At 34.6% G+C, this 20,505-nt stretch overlaps 1 protein-coding gene across 1 annotated transcript in view; it reads left to right on the top strand.

The window, feature by feature from the left end:
* The window catches only part of LOC150095174 (uncharacterized), a 31,660-nt gene extending 13,422 nt beyond the window's left edge, over nt 1-18,238 (top strand). The window contains exon 3 of the mRNA XM_090411007.1: nt 16,741-18,238. Coding sequence (XP_090267133.1) covers nt 16,741-17,875 — 1,135 coding nt within the window. The 3' untranslated portion in view covers nt 17,876-18,238. The remainder of the gene's footprint in view (nt 1-16,740) is intronic.
* Nucleotides 18,239-20,505: the final 2,267 nt, after the last annotated feature.

Genomic DNA, 20,505 nt, shown 5'->3' with positions numbered 1-20,505 from the left:
ACTCTGCCGGTATCGTGAATGAATTAGAGGGAAGCAGAGGAACGCTGGTGACTAGTTCATTGGAGGAGTAACGGATTTGCCTATTGAAACTACATAATACAAGGCATATATGGGAAGGCGTTAGTAACAGACGAGTCGCCCGTTCAAAGAACAGATTTCTTGTCGATACAATCAAGCATTCCGAGGCAATTTGTTTGGTTAAGCGACAACAAAAACGATAACAATATTCTAATATTTGGTGGGTTTCGGATTTATAAAGTGTTAGGAGTCTGAGCAGAAGACAGCTGCTACTTAGATAACCTGTTAATAAGATGGAGAGACTATGAACAGGATATTTATGCCAAGAGAAGCTAGATGTGAGAGATGTGAGAAGCTAGATGTGAGAGCCAGCCTAAGAAACAAAACTGATTTTCGTTAGTTAGTGAAATATTATCAGAAGTGAGGGGAGGGAGAGTGACGCATGGTCTTTTTTTTTAAGGCAGAATTTTGATTTTTATAGCATGAAAATTAACTAAATTATCTAAAGACAGTGCATTGAGAATGGCTAGAAGATCGGAGTTAAGGCATTAGCCAGCGCATCTTGGAGCTTGGGTCGTCTGAGTATTACCTGACTGTGAATAACGAAGAGTGGAATTACTGTAATCAGAAAAACTATGAATACGACTGGCATTAGTGAGAGAAAGTCATAATAGGAGAAAGAGCGCATTTAAAAGTATACAGAATATTGCGATACTCCGACATTGAATGAATAATGAAATGAGAAGAAACAATCTACCATGATAAGCATTGAACGACTCGAGAGGAAGAAGCTGGTAATCCATTGAAAAAGGACAGGACGGAGACCATAAAATGGCAGCTTGGAAAGAAGGCCACAATACTGTCATGGAAATATTAAGAGCCATCACACGGGCTTATCTAAATCTTTCCATGAACTCTGCCCTAAAATGAGTAAAATTAGCAAGGTGACTTTGTTGATGTAGGCTGAGAGTGGTCGAATCCATATTGAGGATTACGAATTAACTGATGAGTTTCTATACAGTGAAGAAATAGTTAATGTCTCCATCACGTTCGAGAGTATTATTCAAATGGGGTGGGAAATGAAGAATAGTTTGATGGTTGACCTTTATCTTCCTTTTTAGGAACAGGCTGCATAACAGATTGAGTCCAAGACTTTGGAAAGATGCCAGATGTGTTTGACAGCTTGTAAGGACGATATATGGTAGGTGAGTAGTAGGAGTCCCACTAGTGACAAGATCACGATCAAGATAAGATAAGGAATTGTAACGTGATTGGTTGTTCATTTGATGACATCATTGTGAGCATGACATCAGGATATTGTAATGTTTGGAATTTCCCTGGGGGCACATGTGTCAGTGAAGTGAGTTATTGTGTTTTGGTTCATGTATGGAATTATGGGTAATGGTAGAAATAAGGATTCGTGTTGTGATTGGTGGGGCACTAGTGACAAGATCAAGATTAGATAAGAAATCGTGTCATGGGTGTATGTTGTTTTCAGATGTAGATAAGTGACGTCATTTGTTAGTTATAAGTGAAATGTTGTTTTGAATGGAAAAGGGAGATATATTAGTGGATAAGAAATAGTGTCATGATTGGTGGGTCAGTTCTGACAAGATCAAGATCAAGATAAGATAAGGAATCATGAAGTGAATATTTGTTGATATCAGATGAAGAAACGTGATTTCATTTGTTAGTTGTAAATAAGTGACATTATTGGTTTGAATGGAAAGGAAGATATATTAGTGAATAAGGAATCGTGTCATGATTGGTGGGACAGTTCTGACAAGATCAAGATCAAGATAAGATAAGGAATCGTGACATGAATGTTTCTTATTCTAGAGTATGAAATGTTTGGAATTTCTCTGGGGACCAAGTCTGTCAGGGACATCACGTGGTGTGTTCGGTTCGCCTTGATTTGTGGGTGCTTTTTAGAGATGAGAATCGTGATGTTATGTGTTTGCAAATTTCTAGGGAACATATGTCTCTCTGTGATATCACATGTTGTTTTAGTTTGGCTATGGAATTTGGGTGATGTTTTTGAGATAAGATATCTTGGAATTTTCCCAGGGTGACACACATCTGTCATTGCCATCATGTTTTGTTTTTGATTGTCTATAGATGGGTGTACTAATTTTCCAATACATTTTGGGGTATTTCTTTCCTGTTAAAGGGTGGGAATTCTTAGAGTAGAGTCATTATTGCAGCTGTGATTAGGTTTTTCTGAATAATTTGATAATATACTGGTGTCCCGCAAACACACACTTTTTTTCCCATAGCTCATCTGTATTTTCTTCTATATTCATATTCTAATTCTAATTCATATTTTATTAATAATTCATCCAAATATTTTGATTTGTCTAAAATTAAAATCTTAAAGTTCAATAAATAAACAAATCGTGTGTGGATTCATGGTGATTTCAAAGGTGACCTTACTTAAACATACATAACACATCAACGACACAGTTTGTTCTTTAAAGTTTACATATTTATTTCACAAATATTATTTACAATGCAATACACAGAAATAGGAATTTACAGATAACACCAATGCATAAAAAACTATTCAGTATAAGAATTATGCTTACCAAATATATGAGCAGTGATTATTGAAATTACAATTATCAATTATTATGTTAAAATTTAAAAAAAATTAACTTACATTTCTTTCCAGAATGGGAACATCTTGGTACTATCTAGGTTTTCTGAATATTCCAAATTGTTAATTTTTAACATATATTTACAGCACAGAACACAAACACAAATGTGAAAATGCAGTTCACTTTTTCATTATAGGTTACTGAGCTAACATATATTCACAGCACAAAACACACAAAACATAGGAGTTGAAAGATATTTCTGTAAATAACCAGAAAAGCTAGTTGACTACTTAATTTGGATTACTATCCAATTGGTTGTCTATATTAATTCTTTCCCACAGTAGCTCATGCTATGATTTCCCAAGCTTGGTTTGAAAGTCTATGCACCGTTTTGTTTAGGGTAAGTGTTATTCCCGGTTTCGAATTCAGAAAGCTGTCAGACTAAGGAATTCTGAAAAGTGAAATGATTTTTTTTTCCAAATTGATTGGTTATTTTTTCTATTATACTTTTAAAATGCAGTTTAACTACATATTCTAACAGAATAACTGAACAAAATTAATAAATAATTAAAATGTATTAGAATTTATTTTCCAACACTGTAGATTTCTCACTAAGTTTTATCTTAAAGATATCTCTCTTATCCGGTCACCAATTTTGTTGTACATAGGTGAGAAATCGTGTGTTTAGGTTGAAACTCTTTGTTCTTGTGGGAAATTACTGCTGTAGTAAATTAATGCTTTTATTTCTATATTTTTAAACCAATATTGACTACTAATTTTACCTTCGATTCCTTGTGCTCTTAACCTATTTCTGTAACCGAAATTTATTTTTTTAATTATTTTTTCTTTAGCATTAGTAATTTTAATTAATGGATATGTGACAAACAAGGTTTTGAACTTGCTGTAGCGTTTTCATTCAGAAACATCTTTTGCCAGCACAACAAATAAATAGTTATTTCATATTATTTTGAAATTAGTATTAGCTCTGTAATATATACTTCGTTAAGTTCTATGTTACCTTTTATTTGCCTGTAACATTATTAACAAATTGTGTTTACTGAATCTAACATACAAAATTAAATAAAGTTAAAAAATAGATTTTAACTTTATTTAATTATATTAAATAACAGTATTTTTTTTATTATTCTGCTTCATAATTTGCACTGATGTTCGTAGTGTACGATTTGTTACTGGTGCTTACATGTAATTTATGGGATTATTCTCCATGTGACATTTATAACCAAGTTGAACTTTGATTTTTACATAGTTCAGCTATGTAAAACTCATTTCCTTTAGAACAAATTGACTGTTGTCCTCTCAGCCCGACATTTATATCACAGTAGGGATATTTATTTATATATATTAACACAATTATTATATTAGATATTCTTTCCAATACAAATAAATAATTACTTACTCTTATTTTAAATGAAAATTAGTTCAGAAAGAAAGAAAGGAAGAAAAAGTGTAAAGAAAAAAAAATGTTTACCATCAAATAAATATTTATGATCACAGCAAACAAGAAATTCATCAGCTTTTTCAAAGTTTTGAAATTCATGCACAAATTGTTTTCATCGTTTGGTATCATTTAAAAGAAGATCGGGTCTGGCTATTAAGTTCGTTAATGATTTTTGATTTTTCTCTTCCAATGGAGAGTATTTTCTGATATATGCATGTTGATTCACTTGTTATCTGCATGCCACGATACCTTTTTATTTTTTTTCACTTTTCATGTGAAATATTCTCAACTGAAATTCTGCCTATTAATTTAATACCCATTTCCTTTTGCTTCCAAGACTTGACACAGTTTCACTGAGTGGATTTTCAAAAAAAAAAGTCCTTAGTTTGTGGCATGAAATTTCGCAACGGAAAAATGTTATGGTCTTACTTAAATTTGTATAACACATCAACGACACCAATTTGTTTATTTAAATTTACACATTATATTTGAATGAAATATTATTTACAAATTGTATTTACTGCATCTAACATACAGAAAATAAATAAAGTGAAAAATACAATCCATTTTTTTGTTCCTTAATCTTCTTATTGTTAAATTTGCACTGTTGTACAAAGGCTCTTTCCATGCTTGTGGAATTGCCATCATGTGGCTTTTGACAATGTGACTCTCATCTGAAAATTAATTTTCATCTGGTGATCATTGGGAATTTATTACTGTAGTAAAATTAAGGGCAGCATATTTATTTTGTTGAAACCAATACATATATTTCTGAGAATTATTAAAAGCACAGAATCTTTCGTTATGTTTCCAAAAGCATTTAAGAGTACACGTTATGTTTTCACGTTTTGGGCATCCAATTTCATTTAAATCAAGATAAGACCTCCCTATTAACCTCGTTAATATTTTTGATTTTTCTTTTCCTTTGGGGAGTAATATTTGATATTTGCATGTTGATTCTATCATCCAATTTCTTAGTTTGTTCAGAGATAGTGAACCAATTTCTCACTTCAGCTGATGGTTATATTTTATTAACCAAGAATTCTGTTTTTAATTCTTTCAGGTAATTCATTCCAACTACAAGGTGATTTTGTGAATGCATATCTTGCAATAATTCCATCAGAAATACAAATTTCTTTAGGAAATAAATTTGAAGTCTTACACAAAAGAAATTGTACATGAATTACAGCAATGATAACTGAAAATTCGTATTTTTTCACCCACTGGCGATTTTATATATTTGTTTTCCTTCATTCTTCTTCTTACATTACTTCGTGTGGCACCACAAATAAATAGTTATTTATTATTATTATTATTATTATTATTTCACTGATTATTAGCTCTAGTCTTATATTTTATGTTAACTTTCTGTTATAAAATTCTAAACAATTAGAAATTTTCACAAAGAAACTTTCAAAGAATTTGTGACTCACCCGTTATTTTTACGTTACCAAACACAAAACACCACAACACAAAAACAGTACCTGCAGTGGATGGACGATTACCTTAAGTCCAAAGTCACTCGACTATGTTTTTTTCTTATAGTACTGTTTACCCTTACTATGCCATACTCTAGCCATTTATTTAAAAATGAACCTTTTGCAAAGATAACTCAATGACATGTTTTCACATACTGTTGGATATACTGTTGGTGTGTTATTTTCTTACTTTGTGTGAAGAAAGATAAAATTTGTATGTGTGTTATCTGGAGAGTACAAACATTTTTTCAATACCAAACTTTGAGTTTAAATCACATTTTTGGGTAAATTATTGTGATTGTTTTAAATAATTAAACAGAATGCATTAAGATATAAAGTTATGGATTTAAATATCAAATTCCACTTAGAATAACTGAGTATGCTTAATGATAACGTTTAACCACTGCAGCTGCTGTATTGTTTTGTGGTGTTTTGTGTTTGGTAATGTAAATATAATGGGTGAGTCACAAAATTCTTTGAAAGTTTCTTTGTGAAAAGTGCTAATTGGATAGAATTTTGAAATAGAATGTTAACATAAAATATAAGATCAGAGCTAATAATCAGTGAAATAATAATAATAATAATAATAATAATAATAATAATAATAATAATAATAATAATAATAATAATAATAATAATAATAAATAAATAAATATTTATTTGTGGTGCGATATGAATTAATCTAAGAAGAAGAATGAAGGAAAACAAATATATAAAATCGCCAGTGGGTGACAAATACGAATTTTCAGTTATCATTGCTATAATTGATGTACAATTTCTTTTGAATAAGAATTCAAATTTATTTCCTAAAGAAATTTGTATTCCTGATGGAATTATTGCAAGATATGTATTCACAAAATCACCTTCTAGTTGGAAATAATTACCTAAAAGAGTTAAAAAACAGAATTCTTGGTTAATAAAATATAATCATCAGTTGAAGTTGGAAATTGATTCATATCTCTGGACAAACTAAGAAATTGGTTGATAGTGTCAACATGCAAATATCACTTGCCAAAGGAAGAGAAAAATCAAAAACATTAACGATGTGAATATAGTGGCCTGTTCTTGATTTAAATGAAATTGGATGCCCAAAACGTGAAAACATAACGAGTACTTTTAAATGCTTTTGGAAAAATAACAAAAGATTCTGGGCTTTTAATAATTCTCAGAAATAAATGTATTGGTTTCAACAAAATAAATATGCTACCCTTAATTTTACTACAGTAATAAATTCCCAATGATCACCAGTTGAAAATTAATTTTCAGACGAGAGTCACATTGTCAAAAGCCACATGATGGCAATTCCACAAGCATGGAAAGAACCTTTGAAGAACAATGCAAATTTAACAATAAGAAGATTAAGGAACAAAAAAAAATTGATTGTATTTTTCACTTTATTTATTTTTTGTATGTTAGATACAGTAAATACAATTTGTAAATAATATTTCATTCAAATAAAATGTGTAAATTTAAATGAACAAATTAGGTGTCGTTGATGTGTTATACAAATTTAAGTAAGACATAATATTTTTTTTCCTTGTGAAATTTCATGCCAGAAACTAACCAGAGACTTTTTTTGACTCAGTGAATTAAAAGTCTTATTTGTTCATGCAAGCCCTCAAATATTTCATGAAACTGTCAACTCTTGGAAGCAAAAGGAAATGGATATTAAATTAATAGGCAGAATTTTAGTGCAGAATATTTCACCTGAAAAGTGACAAAAAATAAAAAGGTGTTGTAGTATGCAGATAACAAGTGAATCAACATGCAAATATCAAAAAATACTCTCCATTGGAAGAGAAAAATCAAAAATCATTAACAAACTTAATAGCCAGACCCGTTCTTCATTTAACGGATGCCAAGTAATGAAAACAATATGGGTAGGTGAGTAATACATAACCCTTCGAAAATTTACCTTTGAAGAAACTGCAATACGTCTATGAAAGGAAGTGATTTGAATAACTTAGTTCTTAACCTCACATGAGGTCAATTGCAAATCTTTGTTACCCAACACAAGTGTAAACATTTAGTCACATCAGAAAGCATGACTAATACACAACCGTGGGAAAAATTTTACCTATGAAGAACCCATGATATGTCTATGAAAGGAATTGATTCGAATAATTTAGTTCTCATCGATCACATGATGTCAGTTGCAAACCTTTGCTATTCAACACTAGTGTAAACATTTAGTCACATCAGTAAGCATGAGTAATTCACAATCCTGGGAAAAATTTTACCTTTGAAGAAACCGCTATACGTCTATGAAAGGAAATGATTATTTAAATTACAATGTCTACCTGATGTTCCCAATCTCTGAACGATGAAAGACCGGATATGAGTCATCTCAGTTATCTACAAACAAGTCTAATGAAAATTAACAGTGTGGGAAATAATTCACACACAATTTATTTATTTATTTTAATCAGTTATTCTGGTTATAATATGTAGTTAACTGACTTTTAAAAGTAAAATAGAAAATAACCAATCATTTGGGAAAAATATCTGCATTGAGAGATGAGAAATTAAAAATCGATGGCTGATATATTAGTCAGTAAAAGTCAGGTGTTGTGAATATATGTTAGCCCCAGTAACCTATAATGAAAAGTCAACTGCATTTTCAGACTTGTGTTTGTGTTTTGTGCTGTAAATATATGTTAAAATCAACAATTTGGAATATTCAGAAAACCTAGATAGTACCAAGATGTTCCCATTCTGGAAAGAAATGTAAGTTATTTTTTTAACTTAAACATAACAATTGATATTTGTAATTTCAATAATCACTGCTCGTATGTTTTGGGAAGTGTAATTCTAATACTGAATAGTTTTTTATGCATTGGTGATATCTGTAAATTCCTATTTCTGTGTATTGCATTGTAAATAATATCTGTGAAATAAATATGTAAACTTAAAAGATCAAACAGCGTAATTGATTTGTTATGTATGTTTAAGTAAGATCACTGTTGAAATCACCATGAATTCGCACACGATTTGCTCATTTATTTATAATTATTGAACTTCTTGGGGGGAGACCATACTCCTACCAGGCACATTGCCCGGGTGGCAGATGGGGGAAACCCAAATGGGTTTCTCTGAATAAAGAATAAAGAGCCATGGACCAAAGGATATAGCAGAGGCATGGCAAGCTGGCTACATTATTATGCCAGTAACTTTCATGAGCAGGAGAAAGTCTACAAACGGAGATAGTGCTACTGTGTATGGGACAACCGACATGCCTACTCGAAGACCACATAGAGTAGGTGAGAAATCAGCAATGTGGTCAGCCAAGGACGTGAAACATGTAGCCACCCTGAACATAAGATCACTCTACCAACCTGGAAAATTGCAATTATTCCAGGAAAATTTAAAAAGACTGAAATGGAGTATTTTAGGTTTATCAGAGACACATTGGTCCGGAGATGGATTCATGGATTTACCAGAAGGAAGACTGTACTTCTCAGGAAGAAAAGATAACATACAGAGAAGGAGTTGCATTATTAATTGAAAAGAAATTTACACACTCAGTAATTGAAATAAACCCAGTGTCTCCTAGAATAATAAGAGCCAAACTTCAAGCAAAAGAAAAAGGTCAAACAATTAAAATAACCCAAATATATGCACCAGACAGTAACCAATCAGAGGAAGAAATAGAAGATTTCTATGAAGAACTACAACAGGAAATAGATAATCCCAAAATTAACTCATGATAGTGATGGGAGATTTTAATGCTATAATAGGACAGTTCACAGCAGACAAAAAAGATGTGATGGGGAAATTTGGATACAGAGAGCTTAACGACAGAGGAGAACAATTACTCCGCTTCTGTAAAGCAAACGATCTAATAATTACAAACACATTGTTCTATCAACGCCCTAATAATAAATATACATGGACATTCCCAGATGGTAATATAAAAAACTGCATAGACTATATCAGCATAAACAAACAATGGAAAAGATCAGTAAATAATGTACGAACATTAAGAAGTTTTGATTTCGACACTGATCACGAAATATTAACCTGCCAAAGTGAAGATGAAATTCAACAGGAAAAATAATATCAGAAAAGAAGAAAACATCAACCTATGATAACTAAAAGATAGTTCAAGCAGAAGTCAATTTTTAGAACAGATGTGCTTGAAATTAAATCCCTCCATCTTCCAGAACAGTGGAAAATACTGGGAAGAAGGAAAAGAAACAGTGATATCAATTGCAAAACACACTCTAGGTTCCAAACCCAAAATAAACAAACAGTGGATAACCCAAGAAATCATAGCTACCATAGAAGAGAAAAGAGAGGCCAAGATACTTGTGAACCAACAAAACAATGAAGATAATAGAGAAAAATACAGAGCACTAAAAATAAAGTTGATAACCTATGCAAAAAAGCCAAAGAAAAATGTTTAGAAGAAAAAGCTAAGAAATGCCAAGAAGCATACCAACAAAACACCCTAAAAGTCTTCCATGATACTGGAAGAGAAATTACAAAGGAATTCTTGACAAAAGCAGTAACAATGAAACTGGGAATATTGAATATATAAGGAAAATCTGGTCAAACCATTTTAAGACTATCTTCCACCAAGGAAACAAAACTACAATGCCAACAATAGAAGAAAATAATGATCACCCAAAAATTTTGCAAGAAGTTAGATATGCAATAAAACAGATGAAAAACAATAAACCACCAGGCATTGATACTATCCCTACTGAACTGTGGTCATATGGAGGCAGCATATCATATTTAACAACCTTATTCAATAAAATACTACAAACAGGAGAGATGACTGGAGAACTGGAAAGATCATCCCAATATAGAAGAAAGGAGACAAAAGAGACTGCAGAAATTACAGACCGATCAATTTACTCCCTCACACCTATAAAATATTCATAAGAATTATACAAAATAGATTAAAAAACACCTATGAAGAAATGATATGCACAGAACAAGCTGGTGTCCGAGGAAACTATTCAACAATAGACCAAATTTTCACATTGCACCAACTAACAGAGCTCAGCTGGGAAGACCATAAAGAACTATATTGTTGTTTTGTGGACTTTAAACAAGCTTTCGATAACATCAACAGAGAAATCCTTCTTAAAATTCTACTAGAAAAAGCAATAGACAAATATATAATACAGTTTCTCATAAAATATTATTCTAAGACAAATGCAATAATTAAAAAAGGACACACTCACAACAGAACCCATAGAGATCCAAAAAGGAGTAATGCAAGGATGCCCATGTATCCCTATGCCTATTCAACATATATCTAGAAGTTGTAAAGAAGGCAATAGACAATGAGCCTGGAATCAATGTCAACGGTTTAAACATAAATAATATCAAATATGCAGATGATCTCGTCCTTCTTGCAAGAACCCCAAATGAACCACAAAAGTTGATCAACAAGCTAAACGAAACCTGTAAAACATATGACATGACAATAAATATACAAAAGACAAAAGTGATGAAAATAGGGAGGAACAGAACTACCATCTCAGCCACCCTAAACGGAGAACAAATAAAACAAGTAGACAACTTCATATACCTTGGATCAAAACCAACAGAAACAATAGATGACCTCAAAACAATCAAACACAGAATAGCGATAGGATGGACTACCATGGGAAAATTACAGAAAATCTGGAAAACAAACAAGATATCTAAGCAAGCCAAAATCAAATTATATGAAGCAATAATTATACCAACAGTCATCTATGGAGCAGAAGCATGGACAGTTAAAAAAAGAGAGGAGAAAAAAAACTGCTGGCATTTGAAATGAAATGCTTAAGAAAAATAAATAGAACAAGTTGGATAGAAAAGAAAACAAACATCACAGTCAGACAAGAACGATTGTATAAAAAGACGATAATAGAAAGAATTAGAAAACAACAACTTAGATGGTTCGGACACACTGTACGCATGGATGCAGGCAGACTTCCAAATGTCCTAATCAATACTTTTCCAACTGAAAAAAGAAGACTTGGAAGACCAAGAATTACCTGGCTGAAATTAATGAAGAATATCTCGGGATGCAGAACATATAAGGAACTTTTTCGAACAGCAAGGAACAGAGAAGACTGGAGGATCCTGCTCAAGAGGAGACTCAAGTCGTTCTTAGACGGAAGAGAAGAAGAAGAAGATTGAACTTTAAGATCTTAATTTTAGACAACTCAAAATATTCGGATGAATTTGAGTTGTGCTACAGATTCAGTTTCATTCCCAGAAAGTCACCGTTTGGTGTGGGTTTACAGCGGAATTCATTATGGTCTTGTTACCTGCACTGCTAATTTCCATCGAGATGCATGTCTCTTAGCCAATCAGGTGATTCCGACATTGAACAGCGTCAGTGCCTGGATTCAACAGTTTATACGCACAAGGATTGCTTCAGACACATTTTAACATTTCGTACAACGTGGCCAGCGCCCTCCACGGATCTGAGTCCCTGCGACTTTCTGTTGTGGGCATCTGAAAGATGTTGTCTATAGTGTAGACATAGCTAACTTAGTGGACCTGAAGACCAACATTACGTGCAATATCCACAACATTTCGAGTACAACTCTATGTAGTGTGGTTGAGCATGAGGGTTTTCGATTTCAGCACGTTGCTGACAACGGAGGACAGCATATCGAACATGTTCTTGTGTAACCACCAACGCACCCTGTGTACCTTACGCTTTGTGACGTCTTGAATTACCCACTACGGTACTGCAGCGCCATGCATCACCCTAGTGGCAACTTTTAGAACTAACGTTGGTCTCAAAAGAAAATTTCATATACAGTATATATATATGTGTGTGTGATGAAGGCTGTAAAAAGCCGAAACTAGTTGTATCATTAAAGCTTTATATATGTATATTGGAATTTTAGAAGCATCAGAAATTCTGCACAATAAGATCAAAGAAAAAACTAGAGCAGAATATATAAGGCGGATAAGTAAACTCCTTAAGTCAATGCTAAACGCTGAAAATTTGATAAAAGCAATTAACACCTGGACCATACTGTTTTGAGATATTCGGCAAGCATTGTTGAATGGATTCAGTTAGAATTGAAGGGTTTAAACTGAAAAAGTTGAAAATTAATCACAATGCACCATGCTCTCAATCCTCGCAGTGACATTGATAGGCTCTACCTATCACGCAAAAATGGAGGCTGAGGATTTACACAAGTAATGCAAATTGTTGAAGAAGAAAAACGAAATCTGAATGATTATCTGCAGCAAACAACGGAAAATTTTCTAATGAGGTAAGGATTTAACCCATGGACACAAAATTGGAGTACAAGGCCAACCAAGTAAAAGTGAGAACTGAAACATGTCAAAATAAGGCATTGCATGGAAAGTAACTTCACAGGATACAGGACAGCGCTGACAGCAACTTGACCTGGCAATGGTTGAGAAATGGAACACTAAAGCAAGAAACAGAGTTTAATTTTTGCAGCACAAGAACAGGCCATTAAAACCAACATTATGAAGGCAAAAATACAAAAAATTCAAGAAGACAGTAAATACAGAATTGTGCAAAGACAAAGAAGAAACGGTAGACCACATTATAAGTGGTGCAACAAAATCGCACAAATTGGGTACCGTAAAAGGCATGATAACGTAGCTAAGATAATACACTGGCATTTATGTGAAAACTATGAGTTTGAAGTATCTAAAGACTATTGGAAGCATAAAGTTCACCAGAAAGTGGTTGAGAATGAAAAAGCTAAAATACTCTGGGATTTCAAAATCCAGACTCAGAAAAGCTTGGAATGTAACACACCCGATATAACAGTCGTTGAAAAAAGCGAAAACAAGGGTGCTCAGTTTATTGAGATATCAGTACCAGAAGATATCCGAATTGACGAAAAAGAAACGGAAAATATTACAACGTATCGTGAATTGCTAATCGAAGTTGAACGAATTTTGCAAAAGAAAACGAAAGATGTTCCCATAATAATAGATGCTTTAGGCGCCATCCCTAAAACACTGAAAAAAACATCTAGAAACACTCGAAGTAGATGGATTAAAAACCAGGCAGATGCAAAATGTTGCTTTGTACGGCACAGCATTCATATTCAGAACATATTTCCACAATTCATGGGCCCCTTGGGTAGGACTCGAATTAATGGAATATAACCATCCTTGTACTTTTATATATATATACATGAAGCATACATGATGGATGCAATCGATAACATGTGTGGCCACCCTTTGCAACAATAACAGCTTTAACACATCGTGGAATGCTACCTACAAGTTGCTGACACTGTCCTGGTGAGATACGTTGCCATTCGGCCTTCAAGCGTTCAAACAATTGATGGCGGATGGTGACAGGTAACTTCAGAGTTGTATGCGGCGCTCCAGAGTATCCCACATCACTCCAGGCGGGCTCACATCTGGACTCTGGGCCGGCCAGGGCAACAGGCAAATGCCAACCTCTGTGAACCAACTTTCTTTTGTATGAGCAACATGGCATGACATTATCCTACTGGAAAAAACAATCCGTTGCATTCCAATAGAACTCCGTCAGCGCTCCAGGTTAGCCATATATATATGTGTGTGTGTGTGTGTTATAAACTTTACCGGTTTTATATATACAGGGTGTTCGGGATAAATTTGACAGTTTCGTAAGGAAAAAGAAAATCTTCTTTGTATCTATTAAATTTAATGAATTGACAAAAAAACATTACAGGCAGAGTTAATTACAATACTATCAACAAGATTTACTCAAAATAACCACCATTAGCATCGATCACAGCTTCAATTCTGCTTCGGAACCTCGAACAAGCTGATGCTACAGTCTCCCTGGGAAGGGCCGCAAAAACTGTTTTAATTTTATCCATTAACTGGGCTTTTGTATTACTGGAAGTGCGATTGGTGTCTTTTTCAACTGCGCCCCATACAAAATAATCCATGGGGTTAAGGTCTGGGGAGTTTGGAGGCCAAACATTTGGACTGGTGAAGTCGTAGAAATTTTCAGACAACCATTTTTGACTTTTCCCAGAGGTGTGGCAAGGGGCCGAATCCTGCTGCCATACATACGGCCTACCATTGGCTACCCTTGTTATCCAGGGCTTGACTACAGTTAGCAACTCCACGAACAAAGCCCGAATTCCAATGCCAGGGTTCTTCAACACCTGTTCCTGCAGATTTGCGAGGAATTCTGCTGTACGAACGCAATCAGATCGTCTGCTAGGGATCTTTCTTCTTGCTACATCCTCGTAGTCACCATTGCAAGTCTCTAGTTCATGCCTGATTGTTTTTACTGTATTCAGGGAGCATTGGGCAGCAGTCGTAATATCCTTATTTTGATGGCGGGCACGAATCATCATGATACAAGTTATTCTCTTCCATGATTCAGGTGGGTTCCAGCTATCCATCCTTTCTGACATCTTGTATATGAATGAAGAAGGGTCCAAACTTTTAAATGAAGAGAAGTGTGTGTTAATACATGTAACTTACGGAAAAATATAATTAATTATAAATATGTCAAATTTATCCCGAACACCCTGTATATATATATATTTTTTAAATTTTTTTTATTATTATTATTTTTTATTATTATTTTTTATCATTATTATTATTTTAAAGAATTGAATGACCTAAACCAAGAGAAAAGGAAAAAGGTTTAATAGTATCACACGACACTAGTTTCGGCTTTTTAGAGCCTTCTTCAGGTGTTTTTATACAGAACACCTGTAAAAAGCTGAAACTAGTCGTGTGATACTATTAAACCTTTTTCCTTTTCTCTGCGGTTTATGTCATTCAATTATTTTAAAAAATATGTTTAGCAACCGAGTAAATGAATCTCCATACAAATATATCTACTCTATAATATAAAATGATAAGCTTTTTTTGTAACGTTTTTGTGTCACGTTGTTTGTCAAGTTATTTGAAACGTTTTGAAACTCATGGCTACCCTCAGTGTCGAATCTTCAAATTTCGAGTCATCAAAATTCAAGGAGAACTGGCCTATCAGTCAGGAACTCGGGGGGAATTGGACTCCGTAGGCGTTGGGGGGGGGGGGGGCGGAACCCCCCTACTATCTATCTATATATATATATATGTATATATTCGCAACATCATTCTTCCCCTTTCTGTTGCACTTGTTAATTACAAAAGTAACAACTGCCTAGCATCCCTTTGCTGTGCGACTACAAACACACCGAACCTACTTCTACTCTCCGTCTTTTATTCTGTCTACCTCTGTCCTCTGGAGCAACAATCCTCATGAAGTATTTCCAAACAACTACAACCTGCCACTCTTGAAAAACAGAGGAAAAAAAACAACATTAACAAATCTGAATCTCAGTCCTCATCTGCACTCCATACATGGTATTAATATACTCTTGATCTCTTGTGCATGGGATCAATATAAAAAGAAAATTAGCCACTTCTACACTTTGGTCTCCTCTCTCACTTTTTTGGTTATCAGATTATTTTAATGAGATTAAAAGTAACAAGGAAGAGCGAGAGGAAGGTGAAGCATGGTCTTGAAAAGCAACGAATGTTACGAGCAACTAATCGATAACGAAAGTACAAGAAGAAGAGAGTTAACAAGAAAATCTCTGCTATCATATCGTAGGAAAAGTGCGTGTCCTGTATATTCGTGGATATGTGAATACTTCCAGATGTCCCGGAGGAAAATCCCATCCTCACTCTAAAGATCATAGGCTCGAATCCAACTGCAGAAATGATTGCGCGTGAAATTCTTTTAGGTAAAGAATTCTTTGTATCGCCAGGTGCTATGCTTCCGTTATATATAGTGAAGGCTCGAATTGGTCTGAATGATTTTCATATTTGGTCCCCGATTAGATAACTGAACGCGGATTCACATAAACACATCAAAATGAGAAATTGTGAAGCAATTGTGATGACACTTCATACATAAAGTTTAATTTGCTTATACTAGGATAGAATATGGATAACTATTACAATATAATTTCTTATTAAACATAATATGATAAGAATCTAACATTGCATTCTTTAATAATAATGATAACTATTAGAATCCAATTTTGTAATCGTTGCAAAAATTAAAATGATTAGAAATGGTTCTAATCTTACAAAAATTAGTAAAACTAATTTGTGTGTGTGTTCAGCAGACCGTGCTTAATTCTAAGGTAATCTTGAGTGTTTCTTGTTATTGAAAAAATATGCATTTTCCTTTCAATAATAACTAATAAAGCATAATTTTCATTTTCAGGTATCTTTACACAGACAAAGTTGAATTCACATCCCTTCTTGAAGCCGTGGATACTCTTGCATGCTCCAGAAAGTATTTAATTGCTCATCTGGAAAACCGTTGTAGAGAATACATAGATCGAAACCTTCATATAAATGTTAATTCTGTGTGTAATGTTTTAGAATTTGCCCTTAGGCTCAACTTGAAGAATACTTTATTCAAGTGTATCATGGAAATCGAAAAAAACACAGAATCTGTTCTACAAACGAATGATTTTTTGAATGCCAAACCAAATACTGTGAAATATATTTCGAAAAGTGATTCGTTGAATTTATCATCGGAATATGCGTTGTTCAGAGGCGTGTGCGAATGGGGAATAAAAGAGTGTTTAAGAAACGAATTGAAAGCAGAAAAAAGGCAGAACATGAGATACGTGCTTCGATTCATTCTACCGCACATTCGATTTGAGGCCATGAATCCAGTGGAACTCGTAGAAGTTTTGCGCACCTCTCTCTATGGAATGGATGAAATTATTCCAGTGCTATGTCGAAAGATAAAACCCGAATGTGAAGTACGCAGTAACAGTGAAGACCTCCTCTGTGTGATTTCTACAAATCGGAAATTCAGGCCATTCAAAGGAGTGACTTTAGCATGCAGGAAAGAAATCCCACGTAGAAAGAAGAATGCTCTTAACTTCTCCAGTATCAAACCACAGATTGCTTTAACTCTGAAAGTCAAATTGGGATCTTTCTGGTTTGTTGGACTCCGACTGTGCTTTTCGAAGACGTCGAAAGTTAAAGACCTGTTTTTGAGGAGAAAAATTTTGGTGAAGTGTCGTATTACAAAAGGCCAAGAGAGAACTGATACGACTTTAAATATGAGTAAAGGAAGAACAACGCTCAGCTTCATGGCGAAAGATCCTCTTTACTTGGAGAAGAGCGAGCGAGCGATAGTGAGATATACTTTTAATATTTTGTACAAGAAGAGGAAAAAAAAACTCACTCTTTTCCCTCCAGACTTGCTGAAAATATCTGTTGCTTGGCCATCCACGAAGTTTGTTTTGAGTGGCAAAACCTCACTTTATCATCGCGACATAGAAATGAAGGCTTTGCTGAAGTTACATACTTTTGATGGTAATCACGACATCCCCTCGTAATGAATAAAGTTGTAAAACTACTCAAAACAAAAGAGATAAATTTGTGCATATGCTTGAAATATTTGTGCATGTATGGTTATTTCTCTGCAACCCAGCTCGATCAGATCTCGATTTCGTAACATGAGTAGATCAAGAAGGTTAAAGCTTCGATACTGAAACTAATCTTATCCTTTCTTCGATCCACAAGGAGGAGTTTGTTTTAGATAAATCACTCCGAAAGACAAAATGTATTCTAAACACGATCAGTAACACTTCTAAGCCAACACTGTGAAGTGTTAGCGTTTAGTTATTTCACTTTTAGGTCACATGTGTTGTAGCCAAGTGGAAAAGTCGTACAAATAAATGAATTCAAACCATCTGAGACTTGAGCGTCTTGGGTAGTACCTTACATAGTTTTCGTTTAATATATTTTTTTTAATAATGACGGAGAATATGTTGTATTTTCTACATCTTCCAGAACTTTACTGGCAATTTTCTTCCATGATAATCGCCTTCCCCAGACCTGGATACGGGCATATTTGAAGCCCTTGATCACTTTTCATAGTTCTAGTCATGCTTGGCATTTGTGATTTAAAGGACTGAAACTTTAATTTATTGAATACACTACCATTTTAAAAGGGTTGAAAGTAGCAAGGAGGCCAAGGCCAGGAAAGGCCGGTACATTGCATCTGTTGATTACGCAAATTTTTACTGGCCTCCTTTTACCGATCTCTTCTCTACAAAGAAAAGAAACCAAGTTATCAGATCAAATACATCAAATACTCTACATCTTTCAAAAGACATAAAAGTTCGTATATTATACAGGATTTTATGTATCAGCACCACACACACAGAAGACCACACATGAATGTCCTCTGTGGACAAGCGATTAGAGTGAAAGAGGAAAGTTGTTGATTGCTTCTTGAACAGCTGGAAATTGTAATCCTTGTTGAAAACGTTGTGAAGGCGCTCCTCCCTAAGCATCAAGAGAGATGGAATGAAATTTAGTGAATGAAAACAGTCAACAAGTCTGAATGAACATGAAACAGCAACTGCTTCTGTTTTTGGAAGTGTGGAGGTAAGTGGAGGAAGGGTCGTCACTAATTTGGCTATGAAAATGAATTACAGAAACAAAGCGGTCGGATGAAGCCTATGAAAGAGTTGCTATCTACTAACTGGAGTGCGCTTTTGGTTATAGTAAAACGTTCCGAAGAATTCTTTGGGTGCAGTACACCAAATGTGACAAAAATATTTGAAGCTCCATCGGATCTCAGATATATAAAATCTTCGGAGTTGTACAATCAAGATATAATTCTTTTTTAGAGTCTCATGGAGCTACGGATATGAAGGGCTTGTTCCAGAATTTCAGAGGTGAAAGTCTATCCAAGGAAATGATTTTTACTGGATTGCTTTTATTGGATTTGTTTGTTTTTCAAGGTTAGAATTATTTGAAAGTTACCCAGCTGGGGCATGAAGCAATGGATGGTGGATTCGCGGTAAAAATCCTGCAAGGGGAATGTACACAGTATGGTCCAAGTGTGTGCCACCACTGCGAGTCTTCTGCACGCTGTTACTCGTGAACTCCCTCCTGTCTGAGAAAGTAGCAGATTATTTGCAGCTCAGCGGGAATCCTACCGATGTGCTACAGATAAGTTCATTCCCTTGTACTATATACCGACCGGCCTACGGAAACGACCACACTGCTGTGCCCTCCAATGAGGACTGCTTAATCATTGTCGAGCAGGATTAGGGAGTCCATAACTCGCGCTGTATTTGTGAAGAGAACGAGTGAAACACCGAAATTCCTATTCTTGAAGACCAATACGGTAGTAATACTGTAGAGCCACACGCGTCTAACAGGCAGGGTTGTGGTGGGTCACAAGACCATGAAAGTCCTTTACTACTTCCAGGGAAGATATGCCCTTAAAGCTGAAATACTCGGGTCGTCAGATTCTGTTTTATACAAACACGCCATACCTCGAGAAGGTGGGGGGGTAGACTTGGCTTGAAAAGACTGTGTATTGCGCTTAATTAGCGCATAGATTACTACTTACCTCCTGCCATCGGGATGGAAGAACCAGGTTCTTTAGTGCCTGCAATATTTTGTTATTTTGATCCTAAATTTTTCTAAACGTTATTCATGCCTCCGAAGAATTGTTCTTATACAAGATGTAATATTGAATAGTGTTTTAGAGATTCACTGAGTATGAAAATAAGCTTCGTTATTTAATAAAATCCACATTGTTAAGACATTTTATACTTGGTTTTAATCCTTTTCCCAAGTAAGCAAAACAAAGTTTTGCGAGTGAAATATATTCAAGTTTGAGCTACTTGTATATAGAGGCCAATGATTCATATCACTTGCCTTAGTATGTATCCCATAATGCAAAGCACACACCCTTTCAGGCGTGTATAATGCAATGCATAATGGGAAGGACCACTACCCAGACCAGTTTCGACCTTTATTGAGGTGTATTTAAGTAAAGGCCTCTCTAAAAATTACACGATCCAGAAAGATTGCCCAACTCAGCTTTGTTCCACTCAGTGATAGGCTCACTCCGTCACCAAGAAGAACTTCTCAGCGTTGGCTCTACCCAGTGGCAGGCTCACCGCACCACCAGACAGAGCCATAATCTCAGCGGTGGCCCTAC

The sequence above is a fragment of the Typopeltis vanoorti genome, chromosome 21, assembly GCF_054136105.1.
Source record: "Typopeltis vanoorti isolate ZY-2024b chromosome 21, IOZ_Tvanoo_1.0, whole genome shotgun sequence".
Classification (NCBI taxonomy): Eukaryota; Metazoa; Arthropoda; class Arachnida; order Uropygi; family Thelyphonidae; genus Typopeltis; species Typopeltis vanoorti.
This window is presented reverse-complemented; position numbering and strand designations above follow the sequence as displayed.